We start from the raw sequence: 17,109 nt of genomic DNA, 5'->3' as shown, positions 1-17,109 counted from the left end.
ATATCAATATTTTTTTCTGCTTTTTTTGCATAAATCTCTTAAACCACTTCAGTTCTGCTCAAACCTATCAAATGTTTATTAGTTTTCGGGATTTTAACCCTTTAAATGCCAGTTTGAAGACATGTTGCCTCTTGTTTTATTAAAAAAAACAACACAGAATATGAGATATTTCCCACATAATACATGATGGAGGGATGTGAAATTGTTTTATATCAGAGTATTTTATATCAAGACATTTCTCAAAACCAGAGTATGATCAGGGTGACTTTTGAACACTGGAAATAAATCATGTACTCATCCCGGCAGTAGCCCCCGTGGCACTCAAAATTTCCCTGGAATTTTCTAGTTTATCTTACTCTTTCATTTTGCTCTTTTAATTATTATTATTACTTTAGTTCTCTGTTCATTCTGTATTTTTTATAATTCTATAATAGAACAAATGTATGCCATAACATAGTTGATATATTAATTGCATGTATTACATTTCATTATGCTCCTGTAGGAGACATTGAGAAGAAGCACAAACTTGAAGTCAGCCCACTTTGTGACAGAGAGAAGAACACAGTTGGCAACATTCAAATAGGTAAGTAGCTGTTTTGTATATTTGTTGTATTCACCTTACACTTACATGTTGTGTTGAATATTTATTTTTAGCCATAATCTGCATCTGCCGCCTCTTCTACCACTTCAGGCTTCATGACGTATGTGGCGGAGCCGCTGTTTGCAGAGTGGGCTCGTTTCTCCGACACGCGTCTGTCTCAGACCATGCTGGGCCACATGGGGCTGAACAAGGCCAGCTGGGGCGGCCTACAGCAGGAACAAACCTCTGTCTCCGAGGAGGCGGAACCCAGCACAGCCGGCACCGACACAGAAGACGTTGCCGCCCGGAGGGAAGGCAACACAGCTACAGCCGCAGGAGGAACCAGCTCCAAAGAAATACCTCAGGGAAACAGAGAATCCTGACACTCCTCGTGTGCCCTTTCACCTCAACTTCCTGACCCCTGACCCCCGGCCTCAAGGCCTCATCACACACTTGGGGCCCGGTGGGGCATCCGACGGCCTGCATCCCAGCCGCTGCCCCACCTGATCCTAACACCTTGTTTATGTTTTGTTGCTTTTGCCTCCCATCTTGATAAACCACTGATTTTATTTAATTTATTTAATTTTTAATTCCTCTTTTTTGGCATAGAGCAATACATAGATACCTCATTTGGCTACTGCTGTATTTTCTGTTATTTGCTTTGTTTTATTTATTTGTCGACTGTAGTTTTGGCATTACTGACTGATCACACCACTTTTTTTGTTGGTGAACCTTAAGGGGAAAGCAGTATGAGAACTGAAGAAGACACTTTTCTGGTATTTTGAAGTGCCATTTGAAAACAAAGATTTGAAGAATGATCTGAACCTAATTGACTGAGACAACTGGAGTATTCAGACATGAGACCCTCCTCAGACTTAAGAGTAATGCCGTGTTGCATTTGTGTTGAAAATTCTTCCTCATGTAAAAACAAAAAACAAAAAAAAAAAAACAAAAAAAAAAAAGAAAAGAAAAAAAATGTGACAAGCCCAGTCCTTTTGCTGCCTCTACGAAGACTGTTTACGCATCTCCTTGTTTGTTGTTTCTTTCCCTTGAATTGAAGTGAATCATGTCGGCTCCACGGTTTGCCTTCGAAGCACAGATGTGAAGAACCACTTGTTTGAACTGTCATCCCACTGTTGAAGCCATGAGCAGAATCTTATTCAAACACACCAGATGCCATAAGTAACCCCACCTGTGCTAAAATATGGTCTTGCACTCCCAAATAATGACGGTGTTGGGTGTGCAGCTTCGTCTCCATGACATCTCCAAGACATCCTGCGAAGGTTAGCCCCTTTTCTGATGATGTTTCCGAATCTTCCAGTGCTGGTTGAACTTGGGGTAGCTTCCCTCCCACACTGGAGATCAGTTACTCACTGCACATGTATCTCACCTGGAACTCCACTCAACGCAACTCGACTCGCTCAGGGTTTTGCCAGTCTCTTATAAGGAGGGAGAGGGGGAGGAGGTGACTGCGGGCGATGCAAGGTTGTATGTTTTTTTTTTTTCTCCTGGCTAGGATCTACTGAAGGAGACTCTTCCTCTCCGCAGAATGTCTCTCACAGCCACATGCAACCTAAAGGTCTGCTCGATTGATGCCTTATAACTATGCACAAACTATGCTAAGTGACCAAACCAACTTCTGTTCCCTTCGAGTGCATGGTGTGCTTGTCTTTGAATGCACTGTCCAATCCCTTTGCCTTTTTGTTGTGAGGAACAACTCCAGCTGTCCTTTTTTTGTACGGAAACAAAATGGTCGAGTGACTTTGAACATTCCATTTCTTTGTGTTTGGTTTGTCTACTTTGATTCTGTATAGTGGCACAAATTGTGTTTGTGTTTCAACATTTTGAAAGATAACAGGTGCTTTTCTTACTTTAGCTGATTTGTATTTTGCTGTAAGTGCTGTAAGACTGTTGATAAAACTGTTTACAATTTGTTGCGACAGCCATTTTTGGGAAGACTTCAGTGTCGAGCCAGATTTTGTAAAAGCTTTGCTGTATTGACCTTTTTGATACATGCCTGTTGCAGTTACAATTTGAATAATAAAACCTGTTGTTGACAAATGTTTGACACACGGTCAAAGTATTCACTCTGGACAATGATCGCTCGATAATATAAATTATAAGTTAATGTCTTTCACACTTAAGTCCTGTTAAGTTCTACTGTGGGGCAATTTTTCCTTCGCCTTTTACTGATCCTAACCACTTGGAGTGGCGCAAACATGAGGGCAGGTGACTTTCATAAGAAGGTTACACTTGAACCATACAGACATAAAAACAAGCAAGTAAAGATAGACCATAAACTTTTATTTAGAGATTTGACAATTCAAGTTAATTTTCATAGAGGACAACTTTTCTACAAAATTCTGAATAAGTTTAAATCACTCATTTACAACTGACACTACCAGGTCTCCTTCCATCATAAAAATAAGAGTTGATTTGAAGCAGCAACTACACTGACAAACTGGTCAGAACTGAGAACAGTCACTTTGAACAAAATACTGCCTAAAAACCTGACAACTTAAAGGAGTCACTATCTTATGTGTCACATTTCCAAATTGAGGTACAGAAATGTGATGATCACTGGCACGCATGGATGATATATACTTTTGGGATACTGATAACGGTGGCTACCTTGGGACCCATGAGTTTTGTCGAAATAAGCAAGAAAATATTTTCATGTTAACGACAATAATGCAGCATTTCTGTTGTGTTGATGTTGAACTGCGAGTCTTAAGTTCCAGGAAGAGTTGAAGTGTTTTGCAAGAGACAAATCTTATCAAAACGAGGTGCTGATAAAGAAAACAAAAACACTGCACATGTACAGTCAATAACCGAGAAATATGAACTTTGTTTAACAGTTATATGGCAGTATCTTTCCCTCACCATTAAACATTCACGGGAAACAAAAAAAGGGAACATGTAAAGGTCAAATTTGGCAGTTAAAGGCAGAATATCGCAGATCACTGGAATGTCTTTGGCTCTTAAAGCGGATCGTAGTAAAGAGATAAATTACGTCTACAACTGGGATGCATATATTTGAATCATCAAAACACATGCAAGCCGTGGCAAAACTTGGCAACTAGGACACAACTTACACAGGCTCAACTTGGGATGAATCTAGGACATAATTAACTGTGTTAAAAACAAAATTACCTACTTAAACCTCAACATAAATACATGGATCCTGATCATAAATTAGTCTACATGTCAGCATACATATATAAAACAGTACATCACAATATGCCACAAGTAAGAAAGTGCTTCCTTTCTTCTGTGGTAGAAGAACTCTTCAGCTTTCACAGGCCCTTTAGAAATGGGAATGCAAAACTGACCAACTATGCTATGTGCAACAAGTTTTAACGAAAACCTAATAAAGACTGAACAATAGATCTAATATCACTGAAAGATTTTGTAGTGTTGCTTTAACATGCGCGAGTGCTTCTGACACTTTCACTCGGGACCATGATGGATTTAAACTCTGCCGACAGAAATACAAAACATTCAGTTAAACCGAAAGAATTTGTAAAACACAAAGCTAATATAAGTTATAAAAGTGCAACAAAAAAAAAAAAACATGGTCGGGATGATCATCAGATGAAACACTTGTGAGATGACTGATACTTGGAGCAGCCTGTCATCTAGTTAAGGCAGAATCCCTTGTCCTTCCACACAAACAGCAGATATTAAAAATGTTGATAAGGCACTTTAAAACGTCCACACACACATACACAGACACACACACACACACTGTGACCGGTTCAGACCAACTTCCTTTTTCCAGTCGCTTTCAACATGTGCTGCCCAAACTGTGAAAACAGACAGGAGGCAAAATAAGGTACATGACAAACTACACACCTCTGAGACACGAGTCACATCAGTCACATTACATTCACTTGATTCCAGCGATGATGACATGCAAGAGTGGACCCTTAAATTTCATCTTAAATGTTAGATGATATGTGAATTCATATCTACAAACACAGACAACCATCTACCTAAAATCAAAGCACTGATTTTTTTTAGTAACTTTTTTTTGCAGTTAGTCCACTAATGATGAATAAGTCTGTGGCTTTTTTTTTTTTTTTTTTAGATGATTTTTCTTTTTGGTCTAAATATACCACCTTCTAGCTGTCAATCAGAAACTCACCAAAGGGGTTTCAGTTCGAGGTTTCACGTCTGGAACGGGAAGTTTGAAATCCTCCTGGTCATCTTGTCCACTGTCGTGTCGATAACGGTGGGCAAACTTGCGCTTCAGGGCCTCGGCGATGAGAGCTGCGGCGTCTACGGGCTCGCCGGGCTTTACTTTGGCATCACCTTCCACTGGACGACTATGAAGGCACACAGGGGACGAGGGCAATTACAAAGTCGAATTGTTAGCGTTTGATTAGTTGTGTTGTACACAAGCACGTATTCCCATTTATAGCAGAAGCTCAAGGTGATACATGAGTACATTTATCCGTGTTATGATGAAGTTAAATTTAGAGGCAGAACAGATGCATAAAGTTGAAGGAAGGGAATGCCACCTTTAATAAACTTGTAACACTACACCACTACAGTAATAGCTGAGGAACACGTCTACTGACTTAAAAAAAACCCTTTGCATGAATATGTCTCAATTCGCTTCTAAGTGGAGGCCCACCTTTTGACTGATCGCAGCTTGACTTTGTTCATGTCCTTCAGGACATCGAGCATGCTGGGAATTTCTGCTGGCCTTGAATCCAAAACTGTCTGGCCGTCTGTCTTCTTCCCTCTACGCTCTTTTATCAAATCAATGGCTGAAAATGTCCGCTGGAGACCTGGCGGCGGCGGCAGTGGTGGTGGTGGTGGTGGTGGAGGAGGAGGTGGTGGAGGGGGAGGCAAGGTGCCACAGGGTGGAGGGGGAGGAGGAGGTGCCCCTGTGGTAGCAACTAAAGTGAAGCAAAGTGAAGAGGAGAATTATAGCTGTGTAACATGTGAAATTCTGCTGCCACCTAGAGGAAGATTTGTATCACTGCAGTGCTGCAAAAAGAGGAAAACAACTCAATGCATTCATGCAATAGGGAGAGAGTTAAGTGTATGTTTTGGAAAGTTGTGTGACAAGATACCTGGCTGGGTGATCTTTTCCTGAGCCAGTACGATTTGCGCTATCTGAGCTCTGAGTTTGGCAAGTTCTGTCTCCAGTGCGCTGATCTTCTGAATGGCCTCGTCGTTGGCGACTGTCGGCCCCTGGGGGTCCGGAGCCCCTTGGTGCAGGCTGGGCAGTGACCTCCGGCGGGGTAAGGGTCTTCTCTGAGGATGAGGCTGGTGGGCTCGAAACATGAATCCCTGTGGCATTCCTGACCTGTTTCATTCATTATTACAGACGATCAACGGAATCGATTTTCTAGACTCTGCTCACAGAAATAAGTTGATTCTTTAACATGAGCTGCAATGCATATCTTTATCTCCCTCTTACCTGGGTCTGCCAAAGTAGTCTTCATTATCACCCTCCTCCTCATCCCTGTCAATCCAGCCAACATCAGCCAGAGAGGCCACCTGACAGTTCTGCCTCCTGGCGCCAGTCAGGACACCAGCGTCCTCGGTGTACGGATGAAGCTGTCAGATGAAAACACCAGCCATATTCAACATTAAGACATACAAAAAAAAAAAAAAAACATGCCAGAGAAGAACACACACCAGCACACATTACAACACTGCACTTCAACAAAAAAAGGTTTACAAAACTTGTTTACAATTAGACTTGATTGATAAAGGAAGTAACTGGGTAAAAATGAGGGGGCAGTTCAGAAGGAGGAGGGGAAGGAGGGGCTGTTGTTAATAAAAGGGTTCAGGTAGCTCAGAAGGTCTTTAATCAGCTCAAGGTTGTTGAAGATTGCTGAACAAACTGACCTAAAGCAGACATACTGCATTCCTCATAGCTAGGGAGGGTGGCTGGAGACAGAAGAAAAGAAGAAGAGAGAAAGCAGTGTTGAAATAGACGGGAAAGAAAAGACAATCAAATCAGACGATTCATTTGTTAACAGTTTAAAAAAAAAAAAACCCTGAACAAACATATCAAAAAATATATCTGTTCTTGTGACTTCTGACGTCACTCTGTTTATGGTTCATAAATGAAAACACTCAGACAAGCAGAGGTAAACAAAAGTTGAAGAGGGTGTGTGATCTGTCGTCACATGGCTGTGACTCTAACAGCAGAGACAGACAGTCAGAAAGACAAGAGAGGACAGGGCTATGTCATGAGGGACAGATTAAAAGAACTTGAAATCACATGGGGGACAAAATGTCTTCATCTGAAAATAAAAGATATGCATACCGCATTTTCAAAGACTATATGACACGCCACAATAAAAACAATGATCCTGTTAACCTTCCCTCACCTGAAAATGAACCCTGGGGCAGGGTTTCAGAGGAAGACTAGTAGCTATTCTCCTCACAATACTTCTCGAGGACCCGTAGGGCTTGGCTGATCCAAAAGCCTGCAAAACAAAACAAACAACATAAACATACGATTTACATCACAAATGAATGTCACTGTTAATTTACTGATTAACTAAACCTCAACAGTGATATTTCAGATGAGACAGATTTCGAAATGTATGGGAATTTAACAGACACTAATGAAGCCAGACATCAACCCGGACTCTCACATACCAGGTCCATCTCGATCCGTGCATAGTCTTTACTCATTTCTGTGGATGTGTTTCACCAGGGCATATGGACACATGCTTCAATACCAAGGGCATCCTCACCAAACAGTCATCTATAACCAACACAAAACAAGAGTGAGGAATTCAGGTTGAATGATAATGAAGCACAAAAACTTACAACCAACAATGAAAACTTGAAGAGATAAATGCCTCTATGCAACACCTGAGTCAAGATGCTCCAATACAATACACTGACCTACATTCTGTTTCAGCCTTTAGCAGTACTGGTTCATATCAATTCCAAAGTAGCAACAGAGTAAGTATAAGTTATGATCTTTAGATGAATAACATTAAAAACAAAGTGTTTATGACGCTTTCATTTAAGCAGTGGCAGTGATCGCAAATCTGTCGATGAAGAAACACAGTAGGACGCAGATTTACCCTCTCAAATGTAAAAACAGCAGTGGCACAGTCAGACACGTAGCGCGATTTTGTTTTCATTAACATTTGGCTCTGTCATTTTGTGTTGTGATTTTATGCTTGGCTTGACTGCTGTAACACTGAAATTCACCAGAGATGAAGAGAGCACTTGAAGCAGTCTATCTATCTACCTACCTGTCTATCACAGCGAGACACCGAGAAACGTGAAAACATTACTCACTCGCATTTATCAGACATATATTAGTTAGATGTTGTTTTCATACTAACGGCTGGCTAACACGCTAAGCTAAATTAAACGGGCGGCTGTGAACTTTAGCGGGCAGTGTGGCTAACTGGTGCTAACAACGATAGCGGGCTAACAAAGTCCAGTTGTGTAGAACAGCTGACAAATTTATTAAGATCTTCCTAAGATTATACGTAGTGTGAAAGGCAGCTACATGTGTTAACGTTATATTTCTATTCAAAGATAAATGGTGTGTGCGTGTGACTTTGAAACCAACTTACCGAGCCTGACGCACACTGACAACTTTATAACTTTTTCCACCTTGTCGGATTTCCACTGCAAGAGGCGAGTAATGTAGGAAAACCCATGGAATACATTTTGAGCCAATTGGATTTTAGGGACTACAATAGATAGGTTGTGACTATGAAACGTCACCATTGGTCATTTAAGTTGATTGACAGATAAACCCACCAATTAGAGTTGACCTTCAAAATAAAACTATCTGATGATTGGGCTGTGTATCAGTCGATCACGGTACACCGTCAAATCATATATCATGAATCTTGTGGATGTTCGTTATGTTTCCCTACATTTCCCGGCGGAGCTGTATCCGAGTTAAACTGCAGGGATTCCTATGGAAAACAGGGATGTCCTCATTCACAAAACAGCTGTACCCATTTATCTGCCACAAAACCCAAACACCGTGCCCAGCTGCTAGCTAAAGAAGCATAGTAAAGAAAGAAGCGCAGGCCTAGCTTTAGTGAAATTATTTTGTCACATTTGCATTTAAGTTGGCACCGGGACTCAGCTGTTTCTTGTTACGTCGTTTTTGCATCTCTTGTAACTGAAGTCAGCCGGGGTTGTCTCATGTTTTTACTAAGAACTGACAAAAAGGTATGCTATTAATGTCAAGTAACATTAGCTAGCCTAGCTTAGCTGCTGAATCGCCTCTGTACCACAGGGCGTGATTTGAGGTGAGGTTGGGGGTCGTAGAAAGTGTCTTTGTCAGAGACGAGTATTTGTGTTTTGGCTTACGAAAATCACAGTGTGTTGGCAGTAAACCATGAGATCAAACCGCATGATTTTATAATTTGCCTACCAAAGCACTCTAAGCTATTTGATCTTTCATGTCATGACTGCAGTCTTATCAATGCATACCACTAAAATCGGTAACTTTACAAGAAACACTAACCAGTCAGATTGTCTAGCTCCACATTTCAGAGGTTACTGCTGATATAAATCCCCAGTAACTCAAACTAATCAGTAAAACGTGGTCTCAGGCAATTGGATAGTAGTAAAAGTTAAATAGTAAGTGCATGTCACAGACTACTTATTTTGAAGAGTGTAATACTGTTTTGCACCAAGTTATTTAAAAAATCCTAAAGGTTGCCATTTTTGCCATATGCATAAAGTCATTTGTATCAGTATTGCAACGATTCTTTAATTGATCAGTCAATTCTCAGGAATATCTTTGTTAACAATTCTGACAGTCAGTTAATGTTCATGTGATTCAGAAAAAGGAAAAAACAGACTAAACTTTTCCAGGTTCAAATGTGAAGATTTGCTGCTTGTTTCTATTTTTATTATTACAAATTGAATATTTTGGGGTTTTCCCTAATGGTCAGGAAAATCAGCAATTTGCATTGCATTTTATCTTAGAATGAAAACTAATTTAATTACACTGTACATGTAAAGGCCAATTAGGGACAACAGTTGAAAATTAGCAATAGCTATAAACTCCCTGAGCAACACATCAGTTTCATGCTCTATTGGAACTATGTTAAACTGGATTAAATTAATTAATAAACTAAACTAAAAATTCACTCTGGGGAAAATGCAACAGATATTTTTACCCATTTTCTGACCTTTAGTAGTCCAGGCAGTTCATTGAGAAAACAACAGATTACTTGATACTTAAATAGCTGCAGTCCTAACTAATATAAAGTAAGCTCCCTGATCTGCCTCACCTTCTTTTCAGTGAAGTGAAGAGGTTGGTTTGATGTGCGTGACATCACAACAAGAGGCACCATGAGTGCGGAGCTGGATGCACTGACTGTGGTGAACCAGCTGCGAGATCTCGCCGCAGACCCCCTGAACCGGAGAGCCATAGTAGAAGACCAGGGCTGTCTGCCAGGTCTCATCCTTTTTTTGGACCACCCCAACCCACAAGTCGTCTACTCTGCACTACTCGTAAGCAGCATACATATTCACATAAAGATCCTTCAAAGTACAGATAGTTACTGTTGCATAAAGGAAAAGATATAAGTTTGGAATACGCAGTAAATTTGATCGTGTAAACATTCTTATTGAAATATCTACAGCAGCTTGGTTGATTCAATTTCTTTTGGTTTGATAGTGAGCTTATTTCCCTCCTGGCTCAGGAAACTAGCTGTTTTCTGCTCATGTCAGAGTTTGTGCCTCCTGCTACCCAGCAGGCTCCAGTGACCATTTAAAGGCCATTTCCTCCACCACGGAGTCGCAGACATGTGGTGGCATTAAAACAGCCACATATTTAAAAACACTGTCCAATGGTGACATCTGCTGTCTGTATTGTGGTGTAAACACAGCAGAGTCTTGATATTGAAGCCTCTCCTCACTTCCTCCACCAGCACCATCCTTTTGTACAGTAAACGGCTTGTAGTGTGCGTACAAATTTAAGTGGCTTTACATAACAGTTGCTCTTTGTCGATAACCCGTGAAGTGTAAACACAGGGTCGGTGCATGTGTATTTATATTGGTTATGTAATATTTTATCGTTACACACGTGTGCCCATTTTAAAAGCTTTCTCTCTTATAATATCACAGAGGGTCTGTCAGCTGGATAGATAACGGTTGCCCTTGTCCTTGCAGGCCGTCCGCTACCTGGCAGAATGTCGAGCCAACAGGGAGAAGATGAAGGGCGAGCTGGGCATGATGCTGAGTTTGCAGAATGTCATGCAGAAGCAAGTTCCCGTCACCACCACATCACACACACACACACACACACACACACACACATACACATACACACACACACACATACACACACACATACACACATACACACACATATGCTCACTGAGCACTTTCTTTACATAAAACCTTAACCTAGGATTTCTTTTGTTTTGCACGGACAACGTGTGCCTGTCTGCAAATTTCCCAGGCAGGACGATGTCCTTCCATTTTCCATGTCAGGGTGAATGTGATTAAAGTTGAATTAGAATAGGGTGGTAACCAGTTAAATTACTGTTTCTGCATGTCATAGATTTTATTGCATCCTGCCACCTCACCACAATTTCTTGATGAATCCACTTGCATATTTTTACTAGTGTAGGCTTATATTTGCTCTTGTTTTGTAGTGGATTTACAGATGTGGCTGAATTTGCACATGTAGTATATTGTAAGAATGTTCCTGTGTTGTTTGGTTTTAGTCTAATATCCATTGTTTTATTTTATTTAATCTCTGTTTTTTAAAAGAACATGATAAACACATTCTGGTCATGAAGTGTTAGAGGGAGGTCTGGATTGAGGTGGTGTTGTGCTCCAGACCACTGGTCTTACCCAAAGCTCTGTGGCAGTTATGCTAAGTGATTGCAGTGCATCATTAGCACCCTGATAGGAATAGACCTATGTTCAAGTGGCCGACTGTAGCTTGTATGATTTTGTCCCTCCCCCCCTTTTCTCTTCCTGCGGCGAAGCTCTCGCTCGCCCTGAGGTAACCCAGTCACTTCAGCTAGTCAGGGGTTGCATCAAGAGGAGCCCTGCAGTGACAGTAGCAGCTCTCACTACTCGCAGTTCAGTCAGTCTGACTTTGGGTAGAGGTCGATCATAGCTGGACAGAGTGGGAACACATAGCTCTCGGGGAACGCATAGTTGCACGAAACAGGTGTGAATACCATTTTTATTCCTTCAGAGGATGTTGCCTCTTACCCATTGCATAAAGTGATGACCAGATAAAAGAAATCAATTGAAGAGTGTGTTTGGCTCGCTGAAAGGCTGACGGGCTTCCATCAAGCCCGAGTAGGAATGTGTTGTACAGTGCCAGGCTCCTAGAGGACAACCATGCCAGACAACTGATGTCGTATGTGGTTACTATAGATGGAGTGATGAGTTTGTGACATATAAAGCACCATAGCCTGCAGGGGTATCCCAGGATCCCTCACAAAATATCAGTTCTGGCATTACAACTGCAACGGAACTCATGCACCTTCTTCAAGGCAATTCTGCTGCCCACTAAAATATTTATGCTCTGCTATGGATTTTATTTTTTTTCTAAAAGGTCAGTAAAAATCTGAAGTGCAGGCTTTATTAGCGTGAGTCTGAGTGTGGTGGATGGCATCATTGTCTTTGGGTACACTAAGGAATTTTGGGGTAGAGGTCTGTCACTGTATCCCCCTTGTGGCAGCTGCTAAGTTCTAAGTCTCCAGTGGCAGACCAAGAAGGATATGGTCAGATTTAGGCTAAACCCACTGGAGCTTACAAAATGAGAGCTTAATGAATTAATTTAGGTTTTGAGCATGATTCACACTTCTCATCATGATTTGCTGCCTCTACATTGTTATTATTATCTTGCATTTCAACAGAAATATCTTAACACAACAACATTTTACAAATTAAACAAAATTAGATGTCTATATTTTTTTTGATGGTTTTTATTACTCTCACCAAAGGACTACATCACCTGGGGAGACCAAACTGCTGTCCTCTGAGATCTATGAGATCCTGCAGTCGGCTGGTAAAGAAGAGGCCGAACAAGCAGAAGCAGCTGCTGCCTCCTGCCGGCGTAAGGCCCAGTTCTTCCTGGGCTCCAACAACAAGAGGGCCAAAACTGTGGTGCTGCACATCGATGGACTGGATGACTCTGTAAGTGTTTCACAGTGTGCACACAGGAATCAAGATAACGCATGCACAGATATCTGTTTTTGGCGCATCATGTTTGCTGCTGTCATAATCACAGTGCTTCTTAGCTGTATCTGTCTGGCACAGGATAGGAGGGTGGGGGGGTCAGGTTGTAAATGTCAGGCATTGAACAGCAGGACGTTGAGATTGAACCTGAATGCCGCTCTGCAGGAAGCTTGCACCTAGCCAGATTACATTACAGCAGACAGACGGCCTCTGGTGGGCTGCATCACTATCTCTCCAGCAGAAACACACATCGCTGAGGCAGCTGGAAACTGTAGCGTTTTACTCTATAACATGTTGTATGTAGCAACTGATGTTTTACAATATATTTTTATGCCCACATTTGATCTAACTGAACTGTAGCTAATTCTGTATCATCCACATTTACAGTCTTATGCTGTATAATGTTCCTTTAAGCCACAGTCATTTCTTAACTTATGACATGCTGGCCTTGTTGTTTCACACATCTGTTCATACCTTTCACCTGGTTCCTGCCTGTTGTCAGACTCGAAGGAGCCTGTGTGAGGAGGCCTTGCTAAAGATCCGAGGGGTCATCAGCTTCACCTTCCAGATGGCTGTCAAGAGATGTGTTGTCAGGATCCGCTCTGACCTTAAAGCTGAGGTACGTGTCTGTCCGATGCAGAGAAAAAACCACCCAGGAAGTTACGGACACACAATATTTTTGCCTGCATCTTATAACAAATGATTATCAGTTGAAATTTTGGTCAATACCAGCTGTTTATATCAACTTGTGTCCAGCTTCAGTTTATGGAATAAACACCACCTTATCAGTCCTAATTGTTGTGTTTGATGATATTAAAGAGGGAAAATGCTGTCTCGGGTTTAACTTTAATATCAGTCTTGGTACCAAAACCACTAAAAGCCGACCAATATATAGTCAGCCTATGTTGGGAACAGCATTGTCGTGAATAAAAATGTAAGTCACTTGTTTTTCTCGCAGGCACTGGGCACAGCAATCAACTCCACCAAAGTAATGACGGCTCAGCAGGTGGTGAAGACAGAAGACGGAGGAGAGGTCAGATCTTATTCTTGTTGCTGCACATACAGACTCATTTCTTTCACTCGGGAATAGTCGACTAATGGGTCAATGTGTTTGCTGTATGTTGTGTTGTATCTCTGTACCGGGAGTGTAGCTCTCCTGCCTGTGGCTGAGACTTATCCACACTGACATGATTAGCTAGTCACATCTCTGCCTCAGCCTGTAGGCTAGTTGCTTTATGCCAAACACATGACCAGTCCCAGTTGTACCTTTTTTAAAGCAGTGTGTCACCAAACCTGCAGCACCTAACAAACTGTACAGTGACGCTGTTTTTGAAACCGCTTTAACAATATATTAGATTCCAAAGCGTTTGTTTTCCAATAATCTGCGAAAGAATTTTAATAATTGTTGCTCTAATAATTGATAGTAATTGGCTTGGGTTGCGTTAATAGTCGTACACAATGTGGCCAGCAGGGGTCAGACCTGCCTCAGTCATGTATTCTGGCTCCAGATGAAGATTATTTGGCCCTGAAGTCGAACAACTGTGTTTGACATTGAACCTGGAATCTTATGAATTGGTGTTTTGAACAAATTTCATGTTTTATGGCGGAAAAAAAAATGTTTTTTTCAATGTGTCTAATTTGTATTTGTGCAGCTGATTCTGCCATTCCAGGAGGACTCTGAGGTGCTGGTAGAGGAGAACACGGACATCCCAGACTACCTGCCTGAGGACGAGAGTCCGTCCCAGGAGCCGGACAAGGCAGTCACACGTGTAGGCTCTATCACAGACGGAATAGGCTGGCTCAGCACGGCCGCCAACTTCCTGACCCGCTCTTTTTACTGGTGACCACTTCCTGTGTTCCTCTCCCTGCTCCCTGTTTTCCCAAAAGTACCATCCAGCTGCAGCGTTAGCATCTCTCAGCCTAATCCCGGACTAAGCCCTGCCTCTCGGTCCTACACTAGTCTAGACTCCCCTCTGCAAAGCACAGAGAGCCCGGCCACACGTGTGCAACAAGTGTTGGACTGCTGGGTGGAGCCTGCAATAACTTTAACTTGTGTATATATTTAGCTACAAACCTCACTACGGGCTGTACGTGCACAATTATATACTAGCTGCATTTGTATCTCACACAACATAGTCAGAGGACTTTTAATCAGCCCGAAACCAAATAGTATTCTGGAAAAGAGTTTCATGGCGTTGAGAGAGTTGACACGTGGCAGGTGTATTTCATTGTTCTTTGGCTGATTTTGCGTACATTGAGAATTGGGAGTTCCTTTTTTTTTTTTTTTTTTTTTTTTGTGCATGATTTTGGTTGCTTTCATCCTGGTATGTTTCCCAGTCATTGTCCTTGTACTCTCTATATGTTTTCATATTTGTCATTCTTTATTTCCTAATTAAGCAGATTTTTTTTTCATCCCTATTGAGATTTTTTTTTTTTAGCATGCTATGAGTCTTTTGTGCCAATTTTGCCCGATGCCTGTGATTGTTGCGTGTGCCTTTTTGACATTTCACTGTAATTATTATTTATTCATCATTCATTCAAATGATTTGAGAGCATGTCAGATGTAACATTTGTGCTTCCCTAGCAGCAGCCAGCCTCCCCCGGGCTTTTAGCTCATTGAGGGACATCACTTCGGTAGAAATAGTAAACTAGACACCAGCAAGAGGCTGCAGCCTATTCAGCCACTGGCTCACACGCGTATGACTGTTGCATACTGAAAGAGGAACCGATTAGCTAGCTGGCTGATTAATACACCACCGCTCATTGCGTTTAGCTGTTGCTGCCACAGATCTGGACTCCGATCAAGCTTTTAACGCGAGAAAAATCAAATGCGAGTTCTGCAGTGGTGGTGAGCTGACTGACTGCTCCTTATGTTAATTGCACAGACTTTAGGCTACCTCCGCTTTCAGTGTCCCATCTCACATCAGCATTAAGGTACTTTTAGTAGAACCCTAGATCTGCATGGCAAAGACAAACCTGTTAGCCGCCTGCTTGTGCGACTGGACTCCCACTAGCATTTTTACAGTATTGTGAACCCGCCTGTTCAGTTCCATTTTCAGTTTAGCCAGCAGTGTCCTTAAAACAAAGATCATGTCAGTGCACACTCTCACACACACACATACAGAGGACTTACTAATGCTGTCATATGAGCAGTAGCGGCATAATGTAACAAGGGTGTGGTTATGTACATTTTGTAAATGGTGCCTGATTCTCAAAGATCTCAGGCGTTAACATGTGAAGGAAATTCCTGTTTTTGTAATTCTAATTCGCATTTTATGTCACAATTTAGGATAAGAGTTTGTAGCAGCTAATGCTAATGCTCTAAGTGAGTATTTTCCAGATTCTTTAGCCCGTACCACCCTGTGAGTCACACCAGTTTTAATTATTATCTCCTCTGACTCGTGTGAGTGTCATTAACTATGATACACAATGCTGACCAGGTGAGTTTTATTGTTTTGATGGTGCAGAGACGTCACAGTTGGTTGAGGTCAAACTGATGGAATGGCACAGAATGACCTGAATAACGTGAACGGATGGCGGCTATTCTCTGGAAAAGCAATAATATTTTGCATTACATGCAGTCACTATCGTTCAGCAACAGCCTTCAAAATAATGTTTCGACTAAAAGCAATTAGTTAAAAGTTAGGATCATCATCAATATTAAAATTTCTTCATCTGTCCATTTTGCACAGAATTAATCTCTCAACCGCATCACGTGTCTCTGCTCATATTGCAAAGAAAATACTTGAAAATTTTTTGTTGATCAATGTGTAAATTTCCCTTTACTGTTAGATTCACCACATCTGTAAGGCTGACAAAGAACCGCAAATTAAGTCCTCAGAAATGTAACATGTGTACAGACTTCATCTGTCATCAAATGTAATATAATGTAATGCAAATCTTAAAACTGTAGATTCCCTTACACTGTTAATGCATACAATGATAAATGTAAAATCAACCGTTGTCTGGCACTTTTTATTCTTTGTATAATTTTTGTTTCGGGGTGTAGTGAAGTGTTGACCTATGATTTCCTAGTATTAGACTCTCATGATCCTCAGGTCATCTCATCTTCCTGGCATGTGCAGTGGTCACACCAGTGATCCAGACCTCACTTTATCAAATCAGATTGCTGAGGGCAGCAGCCATTCTTAGCAGAGAGAGGCAGAGAGTAGGGGGGGGCTTCAGTTTTCTTTACTGGTGCATAAGTGAGGTGCCCCAGGGCAATCCTGTAGCCTGCCCACCACCTCCCCCAGCCTCGGTGCTGGTAGGCAAGCAGAGGCAGCAGCCAGCCCCAGCTGGAGGCCCTGCAGCCACTGCTGCTGCTGCTGCTGCTGCTGCTGCTGCTGCTGATGATG

At 41.7% G+C, this 17,109-nt stretch overlaps 3 protein-coding genes across 5 annotated transcripts in view; 2 read left to right on the top strand and 1 right to left on the bottom strand.

The window, feature by feature from the left end:
• The window catches only part of pde7a (phosphodiesterase 7A), a 23,196-nt gene extending 20,555 nt beyond the window's left edge, over positions 1 to 2,641 (top strand). For all 3 annotated transcript variants that reach the window (XM_087176791.1, XM_023416989.2, XM_023416988.2), the window contains 2 exons: positions 503 to 583; positions 692 to 2,641. In XM_087176791.1, coding sequence (XP_087032917.1) covers positions 503 to 583; positions 692 to 963 — 353 coding nt within the window. In that variant the 3' untranslated portion in view covers positions 964 to 2,641. The remainder of the gene's footprint in view (positions 1 to 502; positions 584 to 691) is intronic.
• Positions 2,642 to 2,863: 222 nt separating this feature from the next.
• On the bottom strand, positions 2,864 to 8,241 carry mtfr1 (mitochondrial fission regulator 1). Its single transcript, XM_087176792.1, has 8 exons — positions 8,152 to 8,241; positions 7,211 to 7,319; positions 6,937 to 7,035; positions 6,015 to 6,154; positions 5,665 to 5,900; positions 5,220 to 5,487; positions 4,728 to 4,908; positions 2,864 to 4,386 (listed from the first exon to the last, which is right to left on the bottom strand). The coding sequence occupies exons 2-8, from the start codon at positions 7,244 to 7,246 to the stop codon at positions 4,339 to 4,341; spliced, it is 1,008 nt and encodes a 335-aa protein (XP_087032918.1). The 5' UTR covers positions 7,247 to 7,319; positions 8,152 to 8,241; the 3' UTR covers positions 2,864 to 4,338.
• Positions 8,242 to 8,570: 329 nt separating this feature from the next.
• armc1 (armadillo repeat containing 1) lies at positions 8,571 to 16,717 on the top strand. The gene is made up of 7 exons (XM_023416979.2): positions 8,571 to 8,764; positions 9,849 to 10,060; positions 10,721 to 10,812; positions 12,520 to 12,712; positions 13,257 to 13,373; positions 13,713 to 13,787; positions 14,407 to 16,717. The coding sequence occupies exons 2-7, from the start codon at positions 9,899 to 9,901 to the stop codon at positions 14,596 to 14,598; spliced, it is 831 nt and encodes a 276-aa protein (XP_023272747.1). The 5' UTR covers positions 8,571 to 8,764; positions 9,849 to 9,898; the 3' UTR covers positions 14,599 to 16,717.
• Positions 16,718 to 17,109: the final 392 nt, after the last annotated feature.

This window comes from Seriola lalandi, unplaced genomic scaffold, assembly GCF_002814215.2.
Source record: "Seriola lalandi dorsalis isolate HSWRI2012SDOR001 ecotype SW California unplaced genomic scaffold, Sedor1 jcf7180002054570, whole genome shotgun sequence".
Classification (NCBI taxonomy): Eukaryota; Metazoa; Chordata; class Actinopteri; order Carangiformes; family Carangidae; genus Seriola; species Seriola lalandi.
Note: the sequence above shows the minus strand (reverse complement) of the source record. Positions and strands in the feature narration are given on the sequence as shown.

Bases quoted from the DNA above. Each gene is read 5' to 3' on its own strand.
- mtfr1 (XM_087176792.1), bottom strand. From the start codon at position 7,246: ATGAGTAAAGACTATGCACGGATCGAGATGGACCTG. The intron at 7,036-7,210 runs GTATGTGAGAGT...TTTGTTTTGCAG, and splicing joins CACGGATCGAGATGGACCTG to GCTTTTGGATCAGCCAAGCC. The intron at 4,909-5,219 runs GTGGGCCTCCAC...GTGCCTTCATAG, and splicing joins AAGCTGCGATCAGTCAAAAG to TCGTCCAGTGGAAGGTGATG.
- armc1 (XM_023416979.2), top strand. From the start codon at position 9,899: ATGAGTGCGGAGCTGGATGCACTGACTGTGGTGAACCAGCTGCGAGAT. The intron at 12,713-13,256 runs GTAAGTGTTTCA...GCCTGTTGTCAG, and splicing joins TCGATGGACTGGATGACTCT to ACTCGAAGGAGCCTGTGTGA. The intron at 13,374-13,712 runs GTACGTGTCTGT...TTTTTCTCGCAG, and splicing joins GCTCTGACCTTAAAGCTGAG to GCACTGGGCACAGCAATCAA.